The 20,766-nt window shown below is 45.2% G+C and overlaps 1 protein-coding gene and 1 long non-coding RNA gene across 11 annotated transcripts in view; one reads left to right on the forward strand and one right to left on the reverse strand.

The window, feature by feature from the left end:
- RALY (RALY heterogeneous nuclear ribonucleoprotein) overlaps positions 1-20,766 on the forward strand; it is an 87,309-nt gene that overhangs the window by 60,923 nt on the left and 5,620 nt on the right. For 3 of the 8 annotated variants that reach the window (XM_021921821.2, XM_021921822.2, XM_031656664.1), the window contains 3 exons: positions 18,244-18,508; positions 19,714-19,786; positions 19,967-20,014. In XM_021921821.2, coding sequence (XP_021777513.1) covers positions 18,253-18,508; positions 19,714-19,786; positions 19,967-20,014 — 377 coding nt within the window. In that variant the 5' untranslated portion in view covers positions 18,244-18,252. Of the gene's footprint in view, positions 1-15,957; positions 16,067-18,243; positions 18,509-19,713; positions 19,787-19,966; positions 20,015-20,766 lie in introns of all 8 variants that reach the window. The other 5 variants (XM_021921825.2, XM_021921824.2, XM_021921827.2 and 2 more) reach the window with 3 other exon arrangements.
- LOC103888044 lies at positions 1,494-14,945 on the reverse strand. 3 transcript variants are annotated; one of them, XR_004179055.1, is made up of 5 exons: positions 14,659-14,945; positions 14,390-14,459; positions 9,407-9,469; positions 1,689-1,832; positions 1,494-1,574 (listed from the first exon to the last, which is right to left on the reverse strand). It is a non-coding gene; the product is annotated as an uncharacterized LOC103888044 (long non-coding RNA). The 3 variants fall into 3 exon arrangements; XR_004179054.1 differs by having other exon boundaries at positions 1,501-1,592; XR_652389.4 differs by having other exon boundaries at positions 1,501-1,592; positions 14,390-14,503.

Genomic DNA, 20,766 nt, shown 5'->3' on the forward strand with positions numbered 1-20,766 from the left:
CATTCCTGTAGTCCCAGCTACTTGGGGGGCTGAGGCACAAGAATCGCTTGAACCTGGGAGGTAGAGGTTGCAGTGAGCCGAGGTCGCACTCCAGCCTGGGTGACAGAGTGAGACTGTCTCAAGGAAAAAGAGAAAGAAATTGGTTCCAGTTGTACTTTATTGATGAAGCTGTCTCTCTCTTAATCTTACTCATGTTTAGAGTATGATATTTTGAGCTATCTGTTAAATGGGGGCAATAGTAATACCATTTTCATGTAGAAAATTCTTGAGCATTTAACTTGCATTATCTTAACGTTATCTCATTGAATTCTCACAACAGCCTTATGGAGAAAGTACTGTAATATTATTTCCATTTTACAAATGAGAAAACCAGGCATAGAGAGGTTAAATCATTTACCCAGCATCATACAGCCAACATATAGCAGAGCTGGGATTTGAACCCCAGGTAGTCTGATTCCAGAGTCATTTTCCTAAAACGGCCCCAAAAAGAGCCATTATGACGTTGATGTAATTCTTACCTCAAAGAGTTGTTTGAGAATTTAAATATACTTAGCAATGTATCTTCCATGTAATAAGCAATTAATGTAATGATCATTTATATTACAAAACATTCTTTCCTAAATGCTGGGGTGGATTGGGCTGTTGCAAAGATATCCCCTTCCTGTCTCTCTCCAACTTTTCCTGGCTTTAGCATCTGTGCAGCCTGCCGCTTTGTATCTTAAACAGCATAGATAAGGAAGGAGGTGGGGGTAGGGCACGGGGACTGTGGTATGTGGCTCTGTTGGAGTTCAATTCAGCAGATACTCCCTAAGCATCCACTCTGGGCTAGAGCCTGTCCTGATGGCAGTGGGGATGCCAAGATGAAATAGATTGTGGTCCCTGCTGTCCAGGAATTCACAGTCAGTCTGGGAGGAGAGATGACACCGAAACAGATTATTTTAATACAGTCTTCTCAGATGGATCTTAGCCAGCACATCAGACCCCACTGCCCACAGCTCATTCACAACTAGCAGGGCAAGAATGCCTTACCATTATATTGATTGTTAAAATAATAATCCTGTTAATATCTTTGACATCATTAAAGTCACTGTTATTAATGTAGAAAGTAGTAATATCTTAGAGAAGGTCAGCAGCTACTCGAAAGAGACTTTTAACATGCTCAATTGGAAAAACCTATTTTATTTTTATGGGTAGGAGTGTTCCAAAACTGCGGGTAGGGCTAAGGGTGTCCTTGGCTTGGGGACTATACTGTGGGGAAGGATTTATGTCCACCCAGCCTCCCTCCTGGCCACCCGATGTGCTCCATAGTTATCACATACTTTATAGCTTCTTGTTCCCAGGCACATTTTTTTATTTGGCAGAATGAGCAAGAACAGGGGAGGTACCTTTCTGAGGCAAGACGTCTGTCAGGAGAGGCAGTGACTGAGTGCTGAGATTGGCAGGGGCTATTGCCAGGGCAGCTAGGGCTTTATGGAGTGTATGTCTTATTGCATATATTACCTCCAGTTAATGGATCCATGGACACCATCAGTGCTTCCGCCACATGCCTAGCAGTGTGCCCCAAAATCTCTGTGCTGCTTGAGGAGAGAAGACTAACACATGAGACAAAAAGGGTTTGGCACAAGATGGGATGCTTTGCTCAGGGGTTGGATTGGTGGTTCAGATGCTCAAAAGCTATAGGGACTTACGAGTGCCTCCTTATTGAGCACTGGGCTGCATACGACATCAGAATGGGTGATGGCCGTCTCTTAGTGTCCACAAAGCCCTTTCTGATCTGATCTCAGCTAGGCGCTCTAGTATCATCGGCATCATTTCTTCTTACATCCTGGACCCTGGGCAAACCAGAGTACATCATATTATTCACTAAATGTGGGATCTCTGTCAAACTTCTGTAACTTTCCTTATGCTGTTTCCTCTTAATTGTACTCTCTTCCTGTGTGGGGGTTAACTTCAACTCATCCTTCAGGACAAGATTGGAACTTATTGATGACTCTTCTTGTCTGAGTCTTCTCCCTTTCTTTCTGTCCCTTAGGTAATTGACATGCCTCCAAGTTCCTAGTTGCTCCTGTCATAGACCTCATCAAGATGAAACATAGGTTCTGGTTTTCTTGAGGTCTCCACCACTGACTGGACTATAAATTCTTCTGGGGGAAGATTGTACTTTATTAGCCTCTGTACTTTTATACAGTGTCTGGCAGTAATAGGTGGACAATAAATGATTTTTTGATAAATGAGTAAATCTTTTTAGCATGTTACTCCTCTACCTAGGAACCCACAGTAACTTCATGGCACTCAAAACTTTGTAGACTCAAAAACTAGTAAACATAGTAGACTATATATCTTCACATGTACATAAAAACAATAATGAGGATTTGATTTTCCCTACTAATTTAACTCTACTCTCCATACCCACCACCTGCCCAATATGGCGATGCATGATGCTGCGAGGTTGCCATGAAAGTGACATTCATTGGAGATAACAGTGTAAATTGGTATAACTCTTTTGGAAAGCAGTTAAGCAGTGTCTTGCCAGAGCCAATAAAATGTTCATATATTGGACCAGTAATTCCACTTCTGGGAGTCTGTCCTAAGGAAATAGTCTAGTTTATACAATAAGCTTTCCCTCAGATGCTGTTGTTTTTAATAGTGAGAAATTGGAAAAAGCCTAAAAGACCACCAGTCTAAACTATGATAAATCTACTCAGGGAAAACTACAAGCTTTTAAAGCAGTAGTGTAAAAAATGATGCTTACTGAAAACTGTGCGGCAGTAAGGACAAATATGTTATAATATATATAATAAATGTATTACAATGCTAATTGAAAAAATTAGGCTACAGAGTTGAATGAGGGATCTAACCATGTAATCCAAACATAATGTGCAAGAAAAACACTGGAAGGAAATACACTAACATGCTAACAGTTATGTCCCATAAAGGGCTGGGCGTTTAACAGATGATTTCATATGGTAATTTCAAATAATAAACTTACTAAATATAATAGCACAAATTCTTACCCAAATTATTGGTTAAGAATTTTGAAATAATAAACCGCCCAGGTGTAGTGGCTCACGCCTGTAATCCCAGCACTTTGGGAGGCCAAGGTGGGCGGATCACGAGGTCAGGAGATGGAGACCATCCTGGCTAACATGGTGAAACCCCGTCTCTACTGAAAATACAAAAAATTAGCTGGACGTGGTGGCGGGTGTCTGTAGTCCCAGCCTCTGATCTTAATTTCCGTTTTAAACAAAGAAGTGATAGGGTAATATATTACTCTGGTGACAGTAGAGGATTATTTAAAGGATGTTAATAAGAATGAAGAGAAGGGGGCTACATTCTAAAAATACTGAGGCCAGATATGCAGGGCGTGGTGAATAACTCAGTATGTGGGGGAAACATATATGCCTAATAGAAAACATTGGCTCAAGGAGTTTAATGAGATGTCCAAGGTCACACAGATAGTAAGTGGCTGATCCTGAATTAAAACCCTGTTCTGTCTGTCCAAAGCCATGCCCTTTCTCCTGCAGCTGAGACACCTATCATAGTTTTGGAGAAACTTTTTTTTTTCTTTTAACCAGTTGTAGTGTAGAAGCTTGTTTAGCGTAGCACCTCCTTTTTGAGGGGAAGGGGGCCAGAAAGGGTTAATTCTTTCTAAGACAATGACAAGGGGGAAAGACCATAGATACCAAAGCTGCTTCTGTCATGATCAGTTGAACTGATTAGAAGTTCAGTAGGCATTGGGTGTGTCATACCTGTCGTTTTGAGGGCTGTTTTTTGTGAAGTTGCAGTGGTTCATTGGTTGGCTTTTGTTTGTTGCTTAGCTTATGGTAGCAGGGCCTCTTGGACGTAAGCATGCATATGTATACCGTATTACATGCTAATGAACATTTTGTTCATTGCACCAAGTTTATTGATGCTGCTGCTGCTGTGGGAGTGAGAGAGGGGTCAGGATGGCAGCTTCAAACAAGGGACAATGTCTAAGCTGCTCTCTGGAAGGAAGGGTTCACCTGACCATACAATGCCCTATCCCCATACTTACCTCTCAATGACTAATCCAAGAAAAGTTGATTTTGAACTTGAGTCTATCCTTTGAAGTATGATACTTATCCCTTCGGAAGAACCTATTTCATATTGACGTGTTCACTCTCTGACCTTGGGCAAGGTCTCTGGTGCTAGGGTTTACTCTCTGCACTAGGGTTTGCCTAGTAGAGAACATTGGTTCAAGGAGTTTAATGAGATGTCCAAGATCACACAGCTAGTAAGTGACTGATCCTGAATTTAAACCCACTAGGGTTTACTCATTTATAAAGTGAATGACACATAACTACTCAGAGGATTGTTGTGTATAGATTCAGTAGCCTTAACTCATGAAGAGGCTTGTAAGCTACATTAAAGGATTTGAACTTGGTTCTTTATGGTGGGAAGCCCCTGAAGGATTTTAAACAGGAGGCGGCAGGGGCACACTTGATTGATCACACAGGAGGCAGATGCTTAGTAATGTTTGTGGAGTTAGTGTTGTTACCAGGGAGACCAAGGCAGAGTGGCTGTGACTGTGGCATCATTCTCAGTGGTCCCCTTTAGACCAAACATGTGGCACTGTGGGAGATGATGCTTAGAGCCCTAAGTTATGTTTGGATCAGCACCCTGGAGAGAGGTCACCCCTTCCTTCCTTCCCCTGCCTGAATGTGGGAAATTTAAAATATATGTCGATGCATATGCTGTCTTGTAGGGTCAAGCCTTTGGGGCTATGAGGGGTGCCACTTAGTGTGTTCAAGAAGGATTGTTGTAATGAGGAAAATACTGATTCCGCATGAAAGGATTTTAATCAACTGCCCTGATACCTGAGGGACACAGTACTTGGCTGGAGTGCTGAGTTTTGCACCATCCAGCCCTTGCTTCCAGCCTGTTGGCTTCCTGCTTGGGTGCCTCTGTCTAGGAAGACGTGCAGCAGCTATCCATCCTGGGAATATTCCTGTCCATGCTTATGTAGCACATCTCAGGGAACAGAACATGTTATCTCCTTTGACCCTCACAGCAACCTGTGTTACAGGGATTTTTATCCCCATTTTACAGGTGGGGAACTGTGAACCTCAGAGAAGTCAAGTGCCTTTTCAGGGTCATACAGCTAGTAGAGACGGGATTCAGGCCCCAGCGCTCCACAGGCAAGGAGAAATCCAAAGCTAATAAGCCCCCATTACTATTTTAACTTAGAGCTGTGCTTGTTGTGGGAGGAGTTAAGCCTTCCTCTCATACAGGTTGGGAAATGAGAACAGGATGCGCTACCACAGCACAGCCTTCTGCACCCTGACTCAGAATACAGCAGCCACAGAATGTAGAAGTTCCATCAGAGACACAGAATAGTGAGCAACTGGGGGCTTCTTGCAGTATCAGTCCCTGGGGCCCTGTTGCCCAGCAGGGGAGCCTAATCTGCTCTATAGGGTCCTCAAAGCACAAGGAGGCCTTGGTGGGAACCTTTGCTTAGGGTCCTCTTCCTACCTAATTTCTCAAGTTGTATTCCTTATGAGCTCTGGCAGCTGTAGTGTTCCAGATGCTCATTTATTTATTCATTCATTCAGCACTTAATAAGTACCTACTCCTGTCTTTCCTTTTATGTTCAAGGCACGTTTCCAAATACTGGAGTTTTGGTGATACACTTGAAGAGACTTTATTGCATCCACAGTCATAGTATTTTTTTCCTTGATCACAGTTCAGCTCTAGGTTAATGTTCCATTAGAACTGACCACCTTCTTTTTATACTAACATGGAAAAGTTCTTGCAGGTTCCAACAACAACAATAATAATTGAGATTGAGCATCCCTAAGTTGAAAATCCAAAGTTCTCCAAAATCGGAAACTTTCTGAGTGCCAACATCACATTCAAAGGAAATGCTCATTGGAGCATTTCAGATTAGGGATGCTCACTCAGCTAGTTAAGTATCTGCAGATATTCCAGAATCCATAATCTGAAACACTTCTTGTCCCAAGCATTCGGATAAGGAATACTCAACCTGTAGCAGCAGGAGCTAATATATTTGCATGCTTTCTGTTGTGCTGGACACTATTCTGAATGTTTACATGAATTATTTTATCCTCTAACAACCCTAGAGATATGTATTGCTATCTGCATCTTACAGATGAGACAGACACTTCCCGAAGGTCATGTCATAGCCAGTTCAGTAACAGAATGAAGGTGTTTGGTTTCAGTTCTCTCCTGATGACATTCCATGTCCTCTCTCACAGGAGTAAAGATTCAGGCTTTGGCTCCTGCTTGATGGCAAGCCATGTATTTAACTCCTACACACAGCAAGCTTTACTTCTTTCTACACTGTGTCGTATGACCCACTCAGCTCTGAGTTATGCTGAAAGATAACACTACATAAGCTCAAAGCAAAAAGCAGTTTTGTACACTGATGAAAATTTGACTGCACACGTGGGAAGATTGAAGGTGCACTATTGTGCCTTTGAACACTGGTGAAGAGCTTCAATTTGCCCTGTCATAGTCTTAGGTAAGTACAGTAGCATTCAGGAATGAATCTGGTTTCCATCCCTCTCAACTCCCTAGATGGAGAGAGAAGACTGGTTTGTAAACTGCCATGATACAAGACAGAAAATGAGAAAACCTTTTATTCCTTTCACTCTCCTGGCTAGTTTCCTCGTGTTCTTCAAAGTATGGAGAGAGGGTCTGGAATACCAGACTCTTCAGAAATATATACTCAGGCTCCAGGAGAGTGGTTCCAGTCCTCCATTAAGCCTAGATCGTCTTCCCTTGCAGGATGTAGCATGATGTAGAGCAGAGACCAAGATAAATCACCACTCAAAGTTCTAGGTGGCAGGTCCTTAGTCTCCCTATCCCCTTCTCTCAAGAGAGAGAGACAAGAAAAGGAAAAAAATTGGATAGTTTTTGTAAATTAGTCTGACACTGATATCTAAAAACAGTCAGGCTCAAGGACTTGGAAAGAAATGAAGTAAACTTCATGCTTTCTTTGCTTTGGTTTCATAGAAGTTCACAGTTGAGCAAGAGTGGCTTAGAGCTGTGTTACTCAAAGTGAAGTTTAAAAAGCAAAACAAAAGAAAAAACTGCTTCACCACAATTAGTTTTGAGAAATACTGACTTATTTAGTTAGTGTGACAATGTGAAAAATAACCTCAGTCTTTTGATTATAAAATGAGATTAATAATACTTGCCTCAAAGTGCTGCTTTGGGGATTATTTGATGGTAAATAATGTTTTGAGTACTTAATATTTGCCTACTGCTGTGCACTGTACGTGTATTATTTAATCTTCTCCACAATTCTGTAGTAAATTTTCTGAAACTTTGGATAGGTTATAGGATTTGCCAGAGATCAAAGGTGTGGCAAGTAAGCAAGTAGATAGGATTTGAATGGGAGTTACGTGGCATGTTCTGTGTAAGGAGCCTGTTCCCCATGTGGGCTCCCTTGTCACTGTACTTTCTCTGTATCACTAATGGTAGAGATCTGCTTTCTTTTTTTTTTATCACTGACCCTAACTTACTTTGTTACCTTGGGCAAGTCCCTTTCTCTGAGCCTTAATTTTTCTTATTTACCCTCAAGGGTATGCCACATGACCTAGGTTTTTTTGTTCCCTACATCAGGTGGCATATCCTAGGAACCAGGGACTTTGTTCATCTCTGGTTCCACAGCATCTAGCTAGATAGGCCTGGCATATAATGAGTATTCAGTACTGAGGCCATTGGTTACTCTAGAGGATCTGTAAGGTTCCTTTTACTCACTACTTTCTCTGAACATCCTACATACTTTATCCTCTGCCTTCCCCACCCTTCCTCAACATCATGTTTCCTGCCTAGTTCATAGGACAGCATGACCTTATTTCCTTATGTCTGCCTGTCGTAAGCAGTCTTGATCCTGCTGTACTTTCAGACAGCCCACATGGTACCCATGTTTTTATTGTCTGTGAAATGTGTCTAGGATAAACTACCAGGGATATTAAGTTAAGGGGTAGAAGGGGCCTGCTCACAAAATCAGAAGAACACTCTTACTCCATTCCTACCCAGTTGGGCCTGCGCCTACGGCAACCCTGCCAGGCCTGAGTAATGGCCATAGCTTGGAGCAGGGTTTTCCTTGAGCTCCATCGGGATTTCCAGTAATTGGAACATGGCACCTTCCAACTTGTAATGGATGGCAAAACAAGAGGGGCATTTGTCACTGCCTGACTTCCCTGTGGGAAAGAGGCTCATAAGTCACAGCTGACAAACCCTTTGATGACTTTTAAACTTCATTTACAGAAAAGAATAGCTATAATCAACCAACAGCAAGCAGTGACTAATCTTGCCACATTATCACTGTGAGGAGCCAACCCTTAAGGCATAGGAAGGGGGCAGGGGCCATCCCCAAAGCTCACAGCAAGTGCTGATTGGCTCTTGGACTTGAGAGTATGCCTTCAGCTAGGTCCTGTGAGTTTATGCTCCAAGGATCGGTGTTAGGAGGTAGAGGAAGAAACTGACAAGGCAGATACAGGGCATGCCCAGTTTTGAAGCCGTTCTGGGCCAAGATTATGAGATCAGCTCTGGTCTCGCACATATTCATCCTACCTCTGCCATTTCCTGGCTTGAGTGAGACCAAACACCAAGCCTTAGTTTCCTCATATGTGAAATGGTCACAACATATATCATCACTATCGCATAGCAAAAGCCTTAGTGCAGTTCCTGGCATGTAAGTACTCCACAAGTATTGATGATCATTATCATCATCATGTTTGGGCCTGGAGTACCTTTTGTGGTCACATGGTTTAAAACCTAGGTTATATGGCATGTCAGCAAAGCCAGGACCATTCTTCCTGTGGATGGGGGCTCAGTGGGAGCAGTGTAATGGAACGGGAATAACACAGGCTTTAGAATCAGACAAGCCTTTGGGTCTTTCCATCCAAAGCATGCAACTTAATGTGACTGTAGACAAATTAAGTTGTTTCTGAGTCTCAGTTGTATCTGTAGAGTGCAGATGATACTACATATCTCAATAGATTGTGATCAGGATTACAAGCGATTATGCCTGTAAAGCTTTCAACTCAGTGCCTGGTACAAAGTTCTACATATTAAATTGTGTGTTCCCTTTTTGTTCTCCCTCAAGGCAAGAATAAGTATGCATCTCTCCAGGGAGGCAGGAGACAACAGTGAAGACATTCTTGTATTTCAGACTTCTATTTCCAGCTCTGTGTACGGGAGGAAGAGGAGAATAAGGGGATCAAAGAGGAGAAAGGGATACCTTTTGTATATTGTTCCTTCCTCCTGCCAGGCCTCTCCTGCTGTCACTACTCAATGGGAATTCCTCTTAAACACTCTCCCTTTTGGTAGAGCCTTCCATGCTGCTCCTACCCCTTCTCTGATCTCCCAGACTACTTTGCTTGGACAGTAGACCATCTCAGGGCATGTGTACCTTGTGGCCATGATAGATGTCCCCTGCTGGACGGGGAGTTGCTTGAGGTCGCAGACCCAACTGCTGAATAAATAAATAAGTGATCGATTTGTTAGTTACTTGATAATACCCAGTCCATAGTTAGCTCCATATTTGGATATTTATAATTATGATCAGACGGACAAGTAGGTGTTTGGATGACTTCTATGGCAAAAAATAAAGAGGCTGACAATCATTTGTAGGTCCTTAATTCTAACCCAGTATCAGGGATTATAGGCATAAGTTACCTACCCATCCCTCCTTAACTTGTCCGGTTCCTGGAACTAGGAAGGGGAGCTTGTGACAGATGGTAAGCCTCAGCCTAAGGCCCCAGACAAGAGTAGAGTTAGTGTTCAGGATGCAGGAGGGTGGGATTATATACCCAGACCATGCTGTGGGGAGATAACTGAGGCCTGCCTTCTGTTTCTGCTTTGGGGTATCCTCTCAGGGCCTATCAGATACGGATACCAACGTCAGTAGTATAGGACCTCACAGTACAGTTGAGGGGTGAGAATGACTCAGCAAGGCTGGAACCCCTCCTGGCCAGTGTTCCCTCCTCTCCCAGCCCCATACAGTAGTGGTTTGACAGGAATGGGGTGGGGACACCTTTATGAAGTTTCTAGGTTTGGTTGCAGATACTAGGACAAGGGAGAACATGCATAGGCTCCCTACTCCCTACCCCCAGCTCCCTTACTGTCAGGCAAAGTGTGGTGCACAGGGAGATGACATAGTAAAGAACATGTCATCTTAGGGCTAGGATGTGGAGGAGCTAGAGTGCCAGGCTAGGTTCATCTGTTTTCATAGAGCATTTGGGTTATCCAGTTTCTTAATACCTACTAGTCCTACCCATTATACCAGCACTTTACTCATATTGTCTCCAGTTCTTATCCTAATTCTGGGAGGTGGGTATAATTTCCATTTTGCAGTTGAGGACTCTCAGGCCCAGCAAGGTGAAAGGATATGGCCACAGTTACAGTTTTAAGTGATAGATCTTGGATTGGAGCTCAGTCCTATCTGACTCTAGAGCCTGAGCTATTTTTGCTATTTCATATGCATTTGTCCTTTGTTACTACGATATCGTTTTAAAAAACAGGTTCCGGCCGGGCGCGGTGGCTCAAGCCTGTAATCCCAGCACTTTGGGAGGCCGAGACGGGTGGATCACGAGGTCAGGAGATCGAGACCATCCTGGCTGACATGGTGAAACCCCGTCTCTACTAAAAATGCAAAAACTTAGCGGGCTGAGGTGGCCGAGAGCCTGTGTCCCAGCTACTCTAGGGAGGCTGAGGCAGGAGAATGCGTAAACCGGGAGGTGGAGGCTTACAGTGAAGCTGAGATCCGGCCCTGCACTCCAGCCTGGGGCGGCAGAGGCGAGACTCCGTCTCAAAAAAAAAAAAAAAAAAACACAACAGGTTCCAGAGAGGCTTCTTGAAAAGCAAGTAGAGCAGAGAGACTGGTGTGGCTGTGTTCCCAAAGCATTCCACAGTGCCAGCACAGAGGAGGACACTCAGGAAGTAACATTAAATGAGTGAAGGAGCTAGGAACTGGGTAATAATAGAAATTGGCATAATCTGTATCTTTTTGATAGTATATTACAGATGCAACAGAGCACTTTCACATCAGTTAGCCTAGTTGATTCTTGGACCTGAAAGGTAATCAGGAAGAGATTATTTCTGTTTTTGGATTAAAGGCAGAGAGGCCTAAGAAATTCGTGACTTGTTGCAGGTCGCATGACTAAGAACAGTGGGTAGGCCAAGCCTTCTGGACCTGTGGCTGCAGTGCTTATGCTTCACCCATCAGGGCTGTTTGACATGCAGGAGCTGACTCTTGAGAGTGATGTCGGAGACTAAAAGAGGCATTCAGCCCAGGAATTAGTCCCTATATCTGGCCAGTAATAATCATTTGGGCACTGCTAATGCAAAACCCAGGACAGTTTAATGAGATTAATAGATGTTCTGTATCATCCCTGGCACGCCTGAAGTAAAAGCAAAACCTCAGACCAAGGAGGCCTGGACACTGATGAGTCTAATTGCTTGACTTTCTCAGAAATGATCTTGATCACTAGTAGCTATTTCCTTCGACCTGGGATGTCCCCAGGGTTATCTACGGGCAGAGGCTGGCTGAGTGCTGTTCCCCTCATGTGCAGAAAGGAGAATAAGGCCAGAGAGGAGTGCCCAGCAGGACTGAACCAGACCAGAGACTATAAATGGCACAGGGACATCAAGACCTAAAAGCAGCAGCTCCTCCTTGAAATAGGCATTTCAAGAGGAAGAATTCAGTGCTGGGGAGGATTTGGGAGTCTCTGAGTGCCTGAGACTAGACTTGATCTGATAGGCATTATTGGGAGGCACATGAGGGGGTGACATGGCAGTTAAAGTGTGGAGACAGCCATTGCCAGGACAGTGGAATGGAGAGTGTCAGTGAAAGCCTTGATTCAGGACCCCTAAGCTGCTACTTCCCTCACCAGCTGGTTGACCTTTAAGTAAGTCACTTATCTTTGCTGATCCTTTTTTTTTTTTTTCATTTACAGTGGGAGGCCGGGATGGGTGCAGTGGCTGGGTGCCTGTAATCCCAGCACTTTGGGAGGCCAAGGCGGATGGATCAGGAGTTGAGACCAGCTGACTAGCATGGTGGCATGCATCTCTACTAAAAATACAAAAATTAGCTGGCTGTAGTGGGCGGGCACTGTAGTCGCTTAGCTACTCCAGGAGGCTGGGGCAGAGAGAAGTGCTTGAACCGGGAGGCAGAGGTTGCAGTGAACCAAGATCATACCATTGTACTCTAGCCTGGAGCTACAGATGTGTGGTAGAGAGCCCTCCACCACAGGTTCATGGACAACCTCTTTTTTTCACTGTATTGCAGCACATGGTGGAAGATGCAGGAAGCCAGCTCTCTGGGCCTCTTGTTTATTTATTTTATTTTATTTTATTTTATTTTGTTATTTTTTTTTTTTGGGGCCCAGGTCTCGCTCTGCCATACCAGGCTTAGGTGTGCTTGGATCTCAGCTCACTGCAAGCTCCATGCCCGGGTTCGCCATTCTCACACTCGGCCTCCAGTGGCACAGGACTGCAGGCGGCACCCGCTCCCCGGCGCCCGGCTAGTTTTTGTATTATTTTTTTTTAGTAGAGAGCCCAGGGTTTCCACACGTGTGTAGGATGGTCTCGATGCAGGCCTGCATCCGCCTGTCTCCCAGCCTCCCAAAGTGCTGGGATTACAGGCAGGCCACAGCCTTGACCCTCTTATTTATTTTAGAGATGCAGTCTTGGCAATTAGCAGCCCTAGGCTGGTCTCAACTCCTGGCCTCAAAGGATCCTCCCACCTTGGCTTTTCAAAGTGCTGGAATTAACTGGCGTGAGCCACTTCCTGGCCTGGGGCTCTTTTTCTTTAAAGGCATTAAACTCATTCTTGAGGGCTTTCCCTTCCCTTTGGGACCTAATCACTCCCAAAGCCCCACTTCCTAATACCGTCATGTTAGGGATTAGGTTTCAACACAGATTTGGTGGAGGAGGCACACTCATACTACAAGAGATATAAACTGGATTTGTTCACTAAAATTCTGTGCAACCATGAGGAATTGTAGTAGAAAAGGGAAAGGGCAAGGACCAAGGAGAGCGTGAGTGGCTGACGCAAGGTAACATAATCTTGCTGGGGAAGTCAGAACCCAAGGCATCCCTGTGCCATGTGCAAGATACCTGCAGATACCTGTTTCTGAGGTTCTGATTCCAGTTCCGGCTTTGCTCTGTTAACCAATTACCTTGCTTCTCTGAACCTGTCTCAGTTTCCCTATGTCAAACAGCTCCTCACAGGGCTGTTGTGAGGATTAAATACTGTAATACCATGCAGCATTCAGTAATTAGTGGCTTTTTTTTTTTTTTACGGGAAGTCTTGCTCTGTCGCCTAGGCTGGAGTGCAGTGGCGTGATCAAACAGTTCTCCTGCCTCAGCCTCCCAAGTAGCTGGGATTACAGACGTACACCACCATGCCTGGCTTTTTTTTTTTTTTCTTTCTTTCTTTCTTTTAAGTAGAGACAGGGTTTCGCCATGTTAGATAGGCTGGTCCTGAGCTCCTGACCTCAAGTGATCCACCCGCCTTGGCCTCCCAAAGTGCTGGGATTACAGGCATGAGCCACTGTGCCAAGCCAGTGGCTGTTTTTACTGTGACGGCTCTTTGGGTATCTCATTTACCCAAAGTTCAGAGGTAACTTTTAGGACTTTTCTACCTTTGCAAACCCCTGTCACTTTTCTCCATGTTCAGGCTTGGCTCTCCTGTGTTCAAAAACAATTTCCAGCTGAAATATTTCAACTGGAAAAAAATGAATTTGTTTTTGCCAGGTTTCTTCTGCTCTTACTAGCCTAGAGGAGCAGGCCCATCCCTTTGAGCTGTAAATTGCATTTCAAAGCCTGTGTCCCTAGTGGATTTTAATTAACTTAAAAGGCCCAGCTTTTACGCAGCAGTTGTTTCTCCTGCAGGTATAGGTGAAGGCACTTATTGGGGAGCCAGTCCCCAGTTTTCTCAAACATAGTGTTTTGTTTTGTTTTGTTTTGAGACACTGTGGTCTCTCCCAGCTCCTCACTGTCTTGGGGCCTGTCTCTCACCAGCCCAGAATGAAAAATGGAATATAAGGACCCTAGACTTAGCGTCAGAGGACCCATGGGTTAGTCTTGGCTCTGCTACTCACTAGCCGTGGCGTCCTGGCCAAGTTTTTACTGTGGGTAAAACTTCGTTCCTCCGAGTGAGAGCATTTATAAGCTCTATGTGCACACAGGTCTCTGCTCATCTGACATTGCAGAAGTCTCTAGGAACAAATTTGCTTCTCTCCCTTCCTCCAACCACCAAGAACAGTCCTTCTACCCACCTCTCTTCAGCTCATTGCTAAACCTAGGACCTCTGGGGGCTGCAGACACCTTGCTCTCAATTACACAGCTAATCTGAGAGGCAGAGCTTGGCCCAGGGCAGGAAATAGCTTACCAAGTCAAGTAGCTCCTGCTGAATGGATGTCAATATTTTCTAGAGCTGCCACTCTAAGCTAGGGGGAAGCCTTGAAAAGCATAGCAAGAATTGGGTGGGAGGGATTGAGTTGGTCTGTGGAGGTGGGTATTTGGGTCAAAGATTAGAAAAAGGTATCTGGGACCTCTGCCCCAGTGGTCCTAACCACTTAAGGCAGTCCACAGCTAGACCTTCTCACCACCTCCTGGGACATATGTCCACTCCCTCCCTAATATTGATTGAACACTTACTGTGCCTCAAGTTTTGTCAGGCCTGCCCTGTAACATTTGCAGGGCAGCGTAACAAGAGTACAAATAGAGACCCATGTACCATATGTTTAAACATTTGAAGGTTCTAAGTGAAGCTAATAAATTGTGATGTCCCTAACAACTTGGAATACCATGTCTAAATTTAGAATTCTTGGACTCGTTAGGATTCTGTACCTGAACCTGGCAGTTCAGGGAGACCTAGTCTGGCCCCACCTCCTTTTCATTCCCTTTCCCAATTCTATTCCTCACTTAGAGGAGCCTCATCAACATGTGTGTGGTCACTCAAGCCTTTCCACACCCCCATAGATACCTGTCTCTTTGGGCTGAGGGAGTCCACACAACAGTAGCACATCCTGCGCATCCTGCTTCCAGAGGAGTGTGCAGGGCATGAAAGTGGATAGGGGGCTGTTGAGACGAGGAGCTCAGAGGTTGGGTGCCTAGAGCATGCCATAGGTGAGCATTTCTCCTTTTAACTGCAGACTTCTCACCCAGAGCAGCACTTGCAACCACATACATACACTTCCCAAGTCTCTCCTCTACAGATCAGAAAACTGATGTTCATATGCCATGGCTTCTGGCTGCTGCTCCTTGGCATTATACAGAATGAGTTCCACTCTGACCTTTACCCTCATCTAGAATGGGGCTTGCAGATGGCAGTATTGGAATAAAGAGGTGCAAGCCAGTGTAATTACAAGATCTTGTGAAGGACTTTAGGGTTTGCAAAGTCCTTTTATGTGCATCATTCCAAACCCCAGGGAATGAGAGAAAAGACTGGCAGAGCCAAACCTTAAAAACTTGGCTCGCCAGTCAGGGAGGTGAGTACTGATCTTGTCACAATACCATGAACAGCTGTTCAGCAAATGCTTCCTGCTCAGTGGTGCTTGTGGCTCCCAGTAGAGGTCACTCTGTCTCCATCCACACCCCAGGCTTGGTTGACTCCCTCTAGGCAAAGCAGGTGGCTTCTCCCTGGGCCAAAACTGTAGCTCTTTGAGCTGAACTACCTAGGAGAGAATCATCTGATGCCCATACAGGGGCCCTATTAACTTCTTGTATACCCATGGATAGACAAAGAATTAACCCTTGAATGGCTCGGCATCCATGTGGGAGAGGGATTGTCAGCGAGAACTGTGAGGAATGGCAAGCCCATGGGAACAACAAGCATTGAGCATTTCCTGCCTCGTATGCTATGCACAGCGTGTTATTCTTTGTGTCCCTCACTGCCTAATAAGTGTAGATGAGTGGAACCGCAGGTAAACTAACCAGAGTCTGTCTCTTTCCAAGTCAGTTCCAAAGGTGGAACCAGCCCCTTCATCAGTAGCAGTGATGGGACCCTCTCAGCCCCTTTTCTTTATCTGAGATAATGCACTCCTGACTCCAGTATATCCATTAGGTAAGCCTAACCCCAGGAGCAGTTTCTTCCTAAATTGGGCTCAGGTCCAGCCTATGATTTCCTTGTAAACAGTACCACCTGCTGGTTAGAACATGCCAGCTTCCAGGCAGGGAGGATTTAGGAGAAAAGTCTCTTATCCCCTAGTGGGATAAGAGATACAGATTTATTTTTTCCAGTTCACTGAAAAGAAAATCCCCCAACATATTAGGTAAGTAGGCTGGCAGACTGATGAAAGTTTTTATATATGCTCTTTGGAGTCTTCTATCACCTGAAATGGTCCTAAGGTTAGGTTATTGAGATAGGAGGGTTCCAAAAGGGAGCGGCATCAACCTACACCCATGAGCAGAAGACTGGGCCGGGAACCGCGAATGCCAAGGCTTAACTTAGGCTTTTCCTACTGAAACTGAGCTTCTCTCCTTTTCCCTTTCCCCGTGGTGCCTATGCCTAGCCATAAACTGTGAGGGAAAAATTTGTACAGCCCTTTGGGGTAAAAGACCTGACCAGAATATATAGACAGCAAAGGGTAGGTGCAGTGTTATGTGTAAGCCAAACAGAAAAATATTTGAATGAGTTAGTATTAATATGGGTAACTAAAAAATAAATCTATTAAAAGTAATTCTCAGGTGAATGTGCTGACTTTCTGTGGTATCTAAATTGGCTTTAGCTCTGGGAAGCAAAATGATAAAGTTGAAAGAAATAGACTTTAGGGACGGACTGACCTGAGTTTGAATGCTCCTTACTAGTAAGTTAATGAACTTGTCAATTTCTGGTAAAATATGAGTAATCACGACATTCACTTGTGGGATCTTGGGATTATTCAGTATTGTATGCCACCCTTAACCCACAGTGAGTACTTGGCGAGGCTTTGTATTAGTCCATTCTTGCACTGTTATAAAGAAATACCTGAGATCGGGTAATTTATAATGAAAAGTTTAATTGGCTCACAGTTCTGCAGGCTGTACAGGCCTCTGCTTCTCAGGAGGCCTCAGGAAATTTACAATTGTAGTGGAAGGAGAAGGGGAAGTAGATACGTCTTCATATGGCCAGGGCAGGAGGAAAAGAGACAGTGGGAGGTACTACACTCTTCTAAATAACCAGATCTTACAAGCACTCACTCACTATCACGAGAGGAGCACCGAGGGGGAAATCCATGATTTCAGTCACCATGATCCAGTCACCTCCCACCAGGCCCCACCTCCAACACTGGGGATTACAATTAGACATGAGATTTGGGCACGGACACAAATTCAAACCATATCAGGCTTTTCAAAATGGCTGGTAGCAATCCAGACAGTTCTGTGTCTGGATCAGACTAAGCAGTTTTGTTTTCTTTTCTTTGTTTTATTTTTTTGAGACAGAGTCTCGCTCTGTCACCCAGGCTGGAGTGCAGTGGCACAATCTCAGCTCACTGCAACCTCTGCCTCCCGGGTTCAAGCGATTTTCCTGCCTCAGCCTCCCAAGTGGCTGGGATTATAGGTGCCCGCCACCACGCCTGGCTAATTTTTTGTGTTTTTAGTAGATACAGGGTTTCACCATGTTTGCCAGGCTGGTTTCAAACTCCTGATGCACCTGTCAGGTGATGCACCTGTCTCGGCCTCCAGAGTGCTGGGATTACAGGTGTGAGCCACCACGCCCGGACCCTGCAGTTTTTATCATGTGGTGGTCTAGAGTAAACATCACTTGCAAATACCATGTGACCATGGTTCTACATTGAAGATCTTCAGATTTAGATCCTGAATGGAATAACATTTGAGATGAGCATTAAAGAAGTAGACTTAGAAGAATTAGAGTCAAGCAGATGAGGGGGTCAGATCCCAGCCCTGCCATTCACTAGCATCGTGGCCTCTCTGAATGTGAGATTTCTCCCTTGTAAAATGTTGTGGTTCTGCATATCATGTGAGTACCAAATGAGGGGATATATGTAAAGCACCTGGCATGAGGTCAGCAGCCAGTATGTGGCAACTCTTGGTAACATGACAAGAAAACAAGATGCAGAAACAGGTAAGCTGGATGCTATAAGGGTTAAGGAAGGTAAGAGGCAATTCATTTATCCAGGATATGGGCCGTGGGCAGTCCTTGAGTCCAGCCCAGGGACCCAACTTCACAGATATATGGGCCGTGGGCAGTCCTTGAGCCCAGCCCAGGGACCCAACTTCACAGAGGCTCTCTCTCTTCAGGTAGGCACCATGTCCTTGAAGATGCAGGCAAGCAACGTAACCAACAAGAATGACCCCAAGTCTATCAACTCTCGAGTGTTCATTGGAAACCTCAACACAGCCCTGGTGAAGAAGTCAGATGTGGAGACCATCTTCTCTAAGTATGGCCGTGTGGCCGGCTGTTCTGTGCACAAGGGCTATGCCTTTGTTCAGTACTCCAACGAGCGCCATGCCCGGGCAGCTGTGCTGGGAGAGAATGGGCGGGTGCTGGCCGGGCAGACCCTGGGTAAGCCTCTCTCCACTATATTCTCCTAGTATTCTCTAGAGTAGCTGCTATCACTATCCAGTTCTCAACCCCCTTCTCTGTTTCTCTCACCACTACCACTGCTCTGAGATTTTAGAAATTTATAAGGTATGGTTAAGTAGTTATGAAATTAATCCCTATAGGGAAGAATTTTAGAAGCCTCTGGAAAACACTTCTGACCTATCTCTGCTTTCTCAGAGCTTGTTAGTGACACGCTTTACAGTTCCAGTTAAAATGCAGATTCTCCAGAGAAAGAGACCAGAATGGCCTAGAACAGCCTGTTACACCGGGTACAGATCCCTTAGGTTAGAACCCTTTCTGAGAGCGAGCAGGAGGGTCTGGGAGCACAAGGACAATGCGAATACGCTTACACTTGGCTTTGGTGTCACGTCCATGTGATATGACTATGCTAGTGGTCTCTCTTGAAGTATGTACAGTGTTCATGTTTGTGCATTTACTCCTGTGTACATGTGTATGTTTGAAAAGGGGTATCTATATGTGTTTTTTTCCTGAACAAGAAGTGTATGGATTGACTGAACATATGGAGATATGTGGATGCATACCTTTGTATGTATAGGTGTCGTGTGTGTGTGAGAGAGAATGTATTTGAATGTGTCAGCAGATATGCATATATTTACCAGGTATTTATTGAGACCTTTGCATGTAGTAAGCATTATTCTAGGCATGAAGGTGTTTGGTAGAACATCCATGTGAATGTGCATTGGCTCATTTGCATGTGGGTAGTTGTCTATACTGAGTGTACTTGAGGGTACACATTACCTGTGTGTCTTTCTTACCTGGATATGTGAATGTGTGTGTGAGGGTGGCTCTATGTATGTGTTCCCATGTACTTGAAGTATTATGCATTTACATGAGTGTATTTCAGAATATGTATAGGAATACTCGACGTGTGTGGGGGGGGGGTGGGGGAGGACATGTTTATGAGCGTGTATGGATGGATCTGAAAGTGTACGGACATGTAAACAGGCATATCCATGTGATATCTGGATATGAATCTAATGTTTGATGACTAGATGTGTGAAGACCTTTGTTGGCGCCATCAGTGAGCAGAATCCATGTGTATACCATGTAAGCACATGAATTGCTGTGTGTGTGCATGAGGGTGATGGTTGTGGGCACACTACTGTCATGCTAGCATTCCAACTCTGCCTTCTCCCTCCACACAGACATCAACATGGCTGGAGAGCCTAAGCCTGACAGACCCAAGGGGCTAAAGAGAGCAGCATCTGCCATATACAGGTGGGGCTGTCTGTCTGTCTGTCTGGGTGGGATGGCTCTCTCTTTCCACAGAGGGAGTAAATGCTGGTGTGACAGTGTGCTGAGTCTAGAACTTGGGGAGGTGTTTGGAGATGAGGGCCTGTGGAAAGTGGGCTGAGTGGCCGTCCCTAAGTTCCAGCCCTCTCCCCTTTGTTTCCCCAGTGGCTACATCTTTGACTATGATTACTACCGGGACGACTTCTACGACAGGTGAGCAGGGGAGGGGCGTGCCCAGGCGTGAAACAGCCAAGCTGGAAGAGTCCTGAGAGATTGTTGGTGCAGCCCACTCAGTTCTCCAAATGAGAACCAAAGCCCAGAGGTTTGCCTAGGGTTGCTCCACCAGTCAGTGGCAGAGCTGAGACTGGGGTCCTGTTCTGCAGATACTCAGGCCAGAGCTCCTACTGCCATAGCACACTGTCTACCACGCTAACTACCCTTTTTCCTTTTTGTCCTTGGGTGAGACTCAAGGAGACTGTACAGCCAAGAGCTGTATAAATGTGGCCAGTTGGAATACACAACAGGGTACAGCGCTGGTTGCGGAGAGTTTGAGCCTTTCCCTCTGTGAGGTACCCAAGCAGCTGGTAGGAACCCCAGAGCTCAGTCTAAGCCTCTTGGGTTTATATTTAGAGACAAGAGGCCAGCAGCCGTTTGGAAGTCTGATTAGTCCCTGATGGGCTGTGGCCTACCCTCTACTCCCAAGCCCTACCCAGACTCCAGCCCGGAGGCTGTGGGCTCCCACTACAACAGCACTAGCCACATTCTTGAGTAGAAATCATGGTAGAGACTAACTCAAATCTCTCCTCCTACCTGCTTCTCTCCCTCTGTCCATCTTAGCCCACCCCAGGCAGCCCAAGAAGAACAGTGCCTCTCTGAGCATCAGTCGTCCACCCCGACCCTCACCCCCGACCCCCTGTGAATGGTTTCAGGAGACTGTGTGGTGTAGTGGGAAATATCCTGGGAGT

The sequence above is a fragment of the Papio anubis genome, chromosome 16 (assembly GCF_008728515.1).
Source record: "Papio anubis isolate 15944 chromosome 16, Panubis1.0, whole genome shotgun sequence".
NCBI lineage: Eukaryota > Metazoa > Chordata > Mammalia > Primates > Cercopithecidae > Papio > Papio anubis.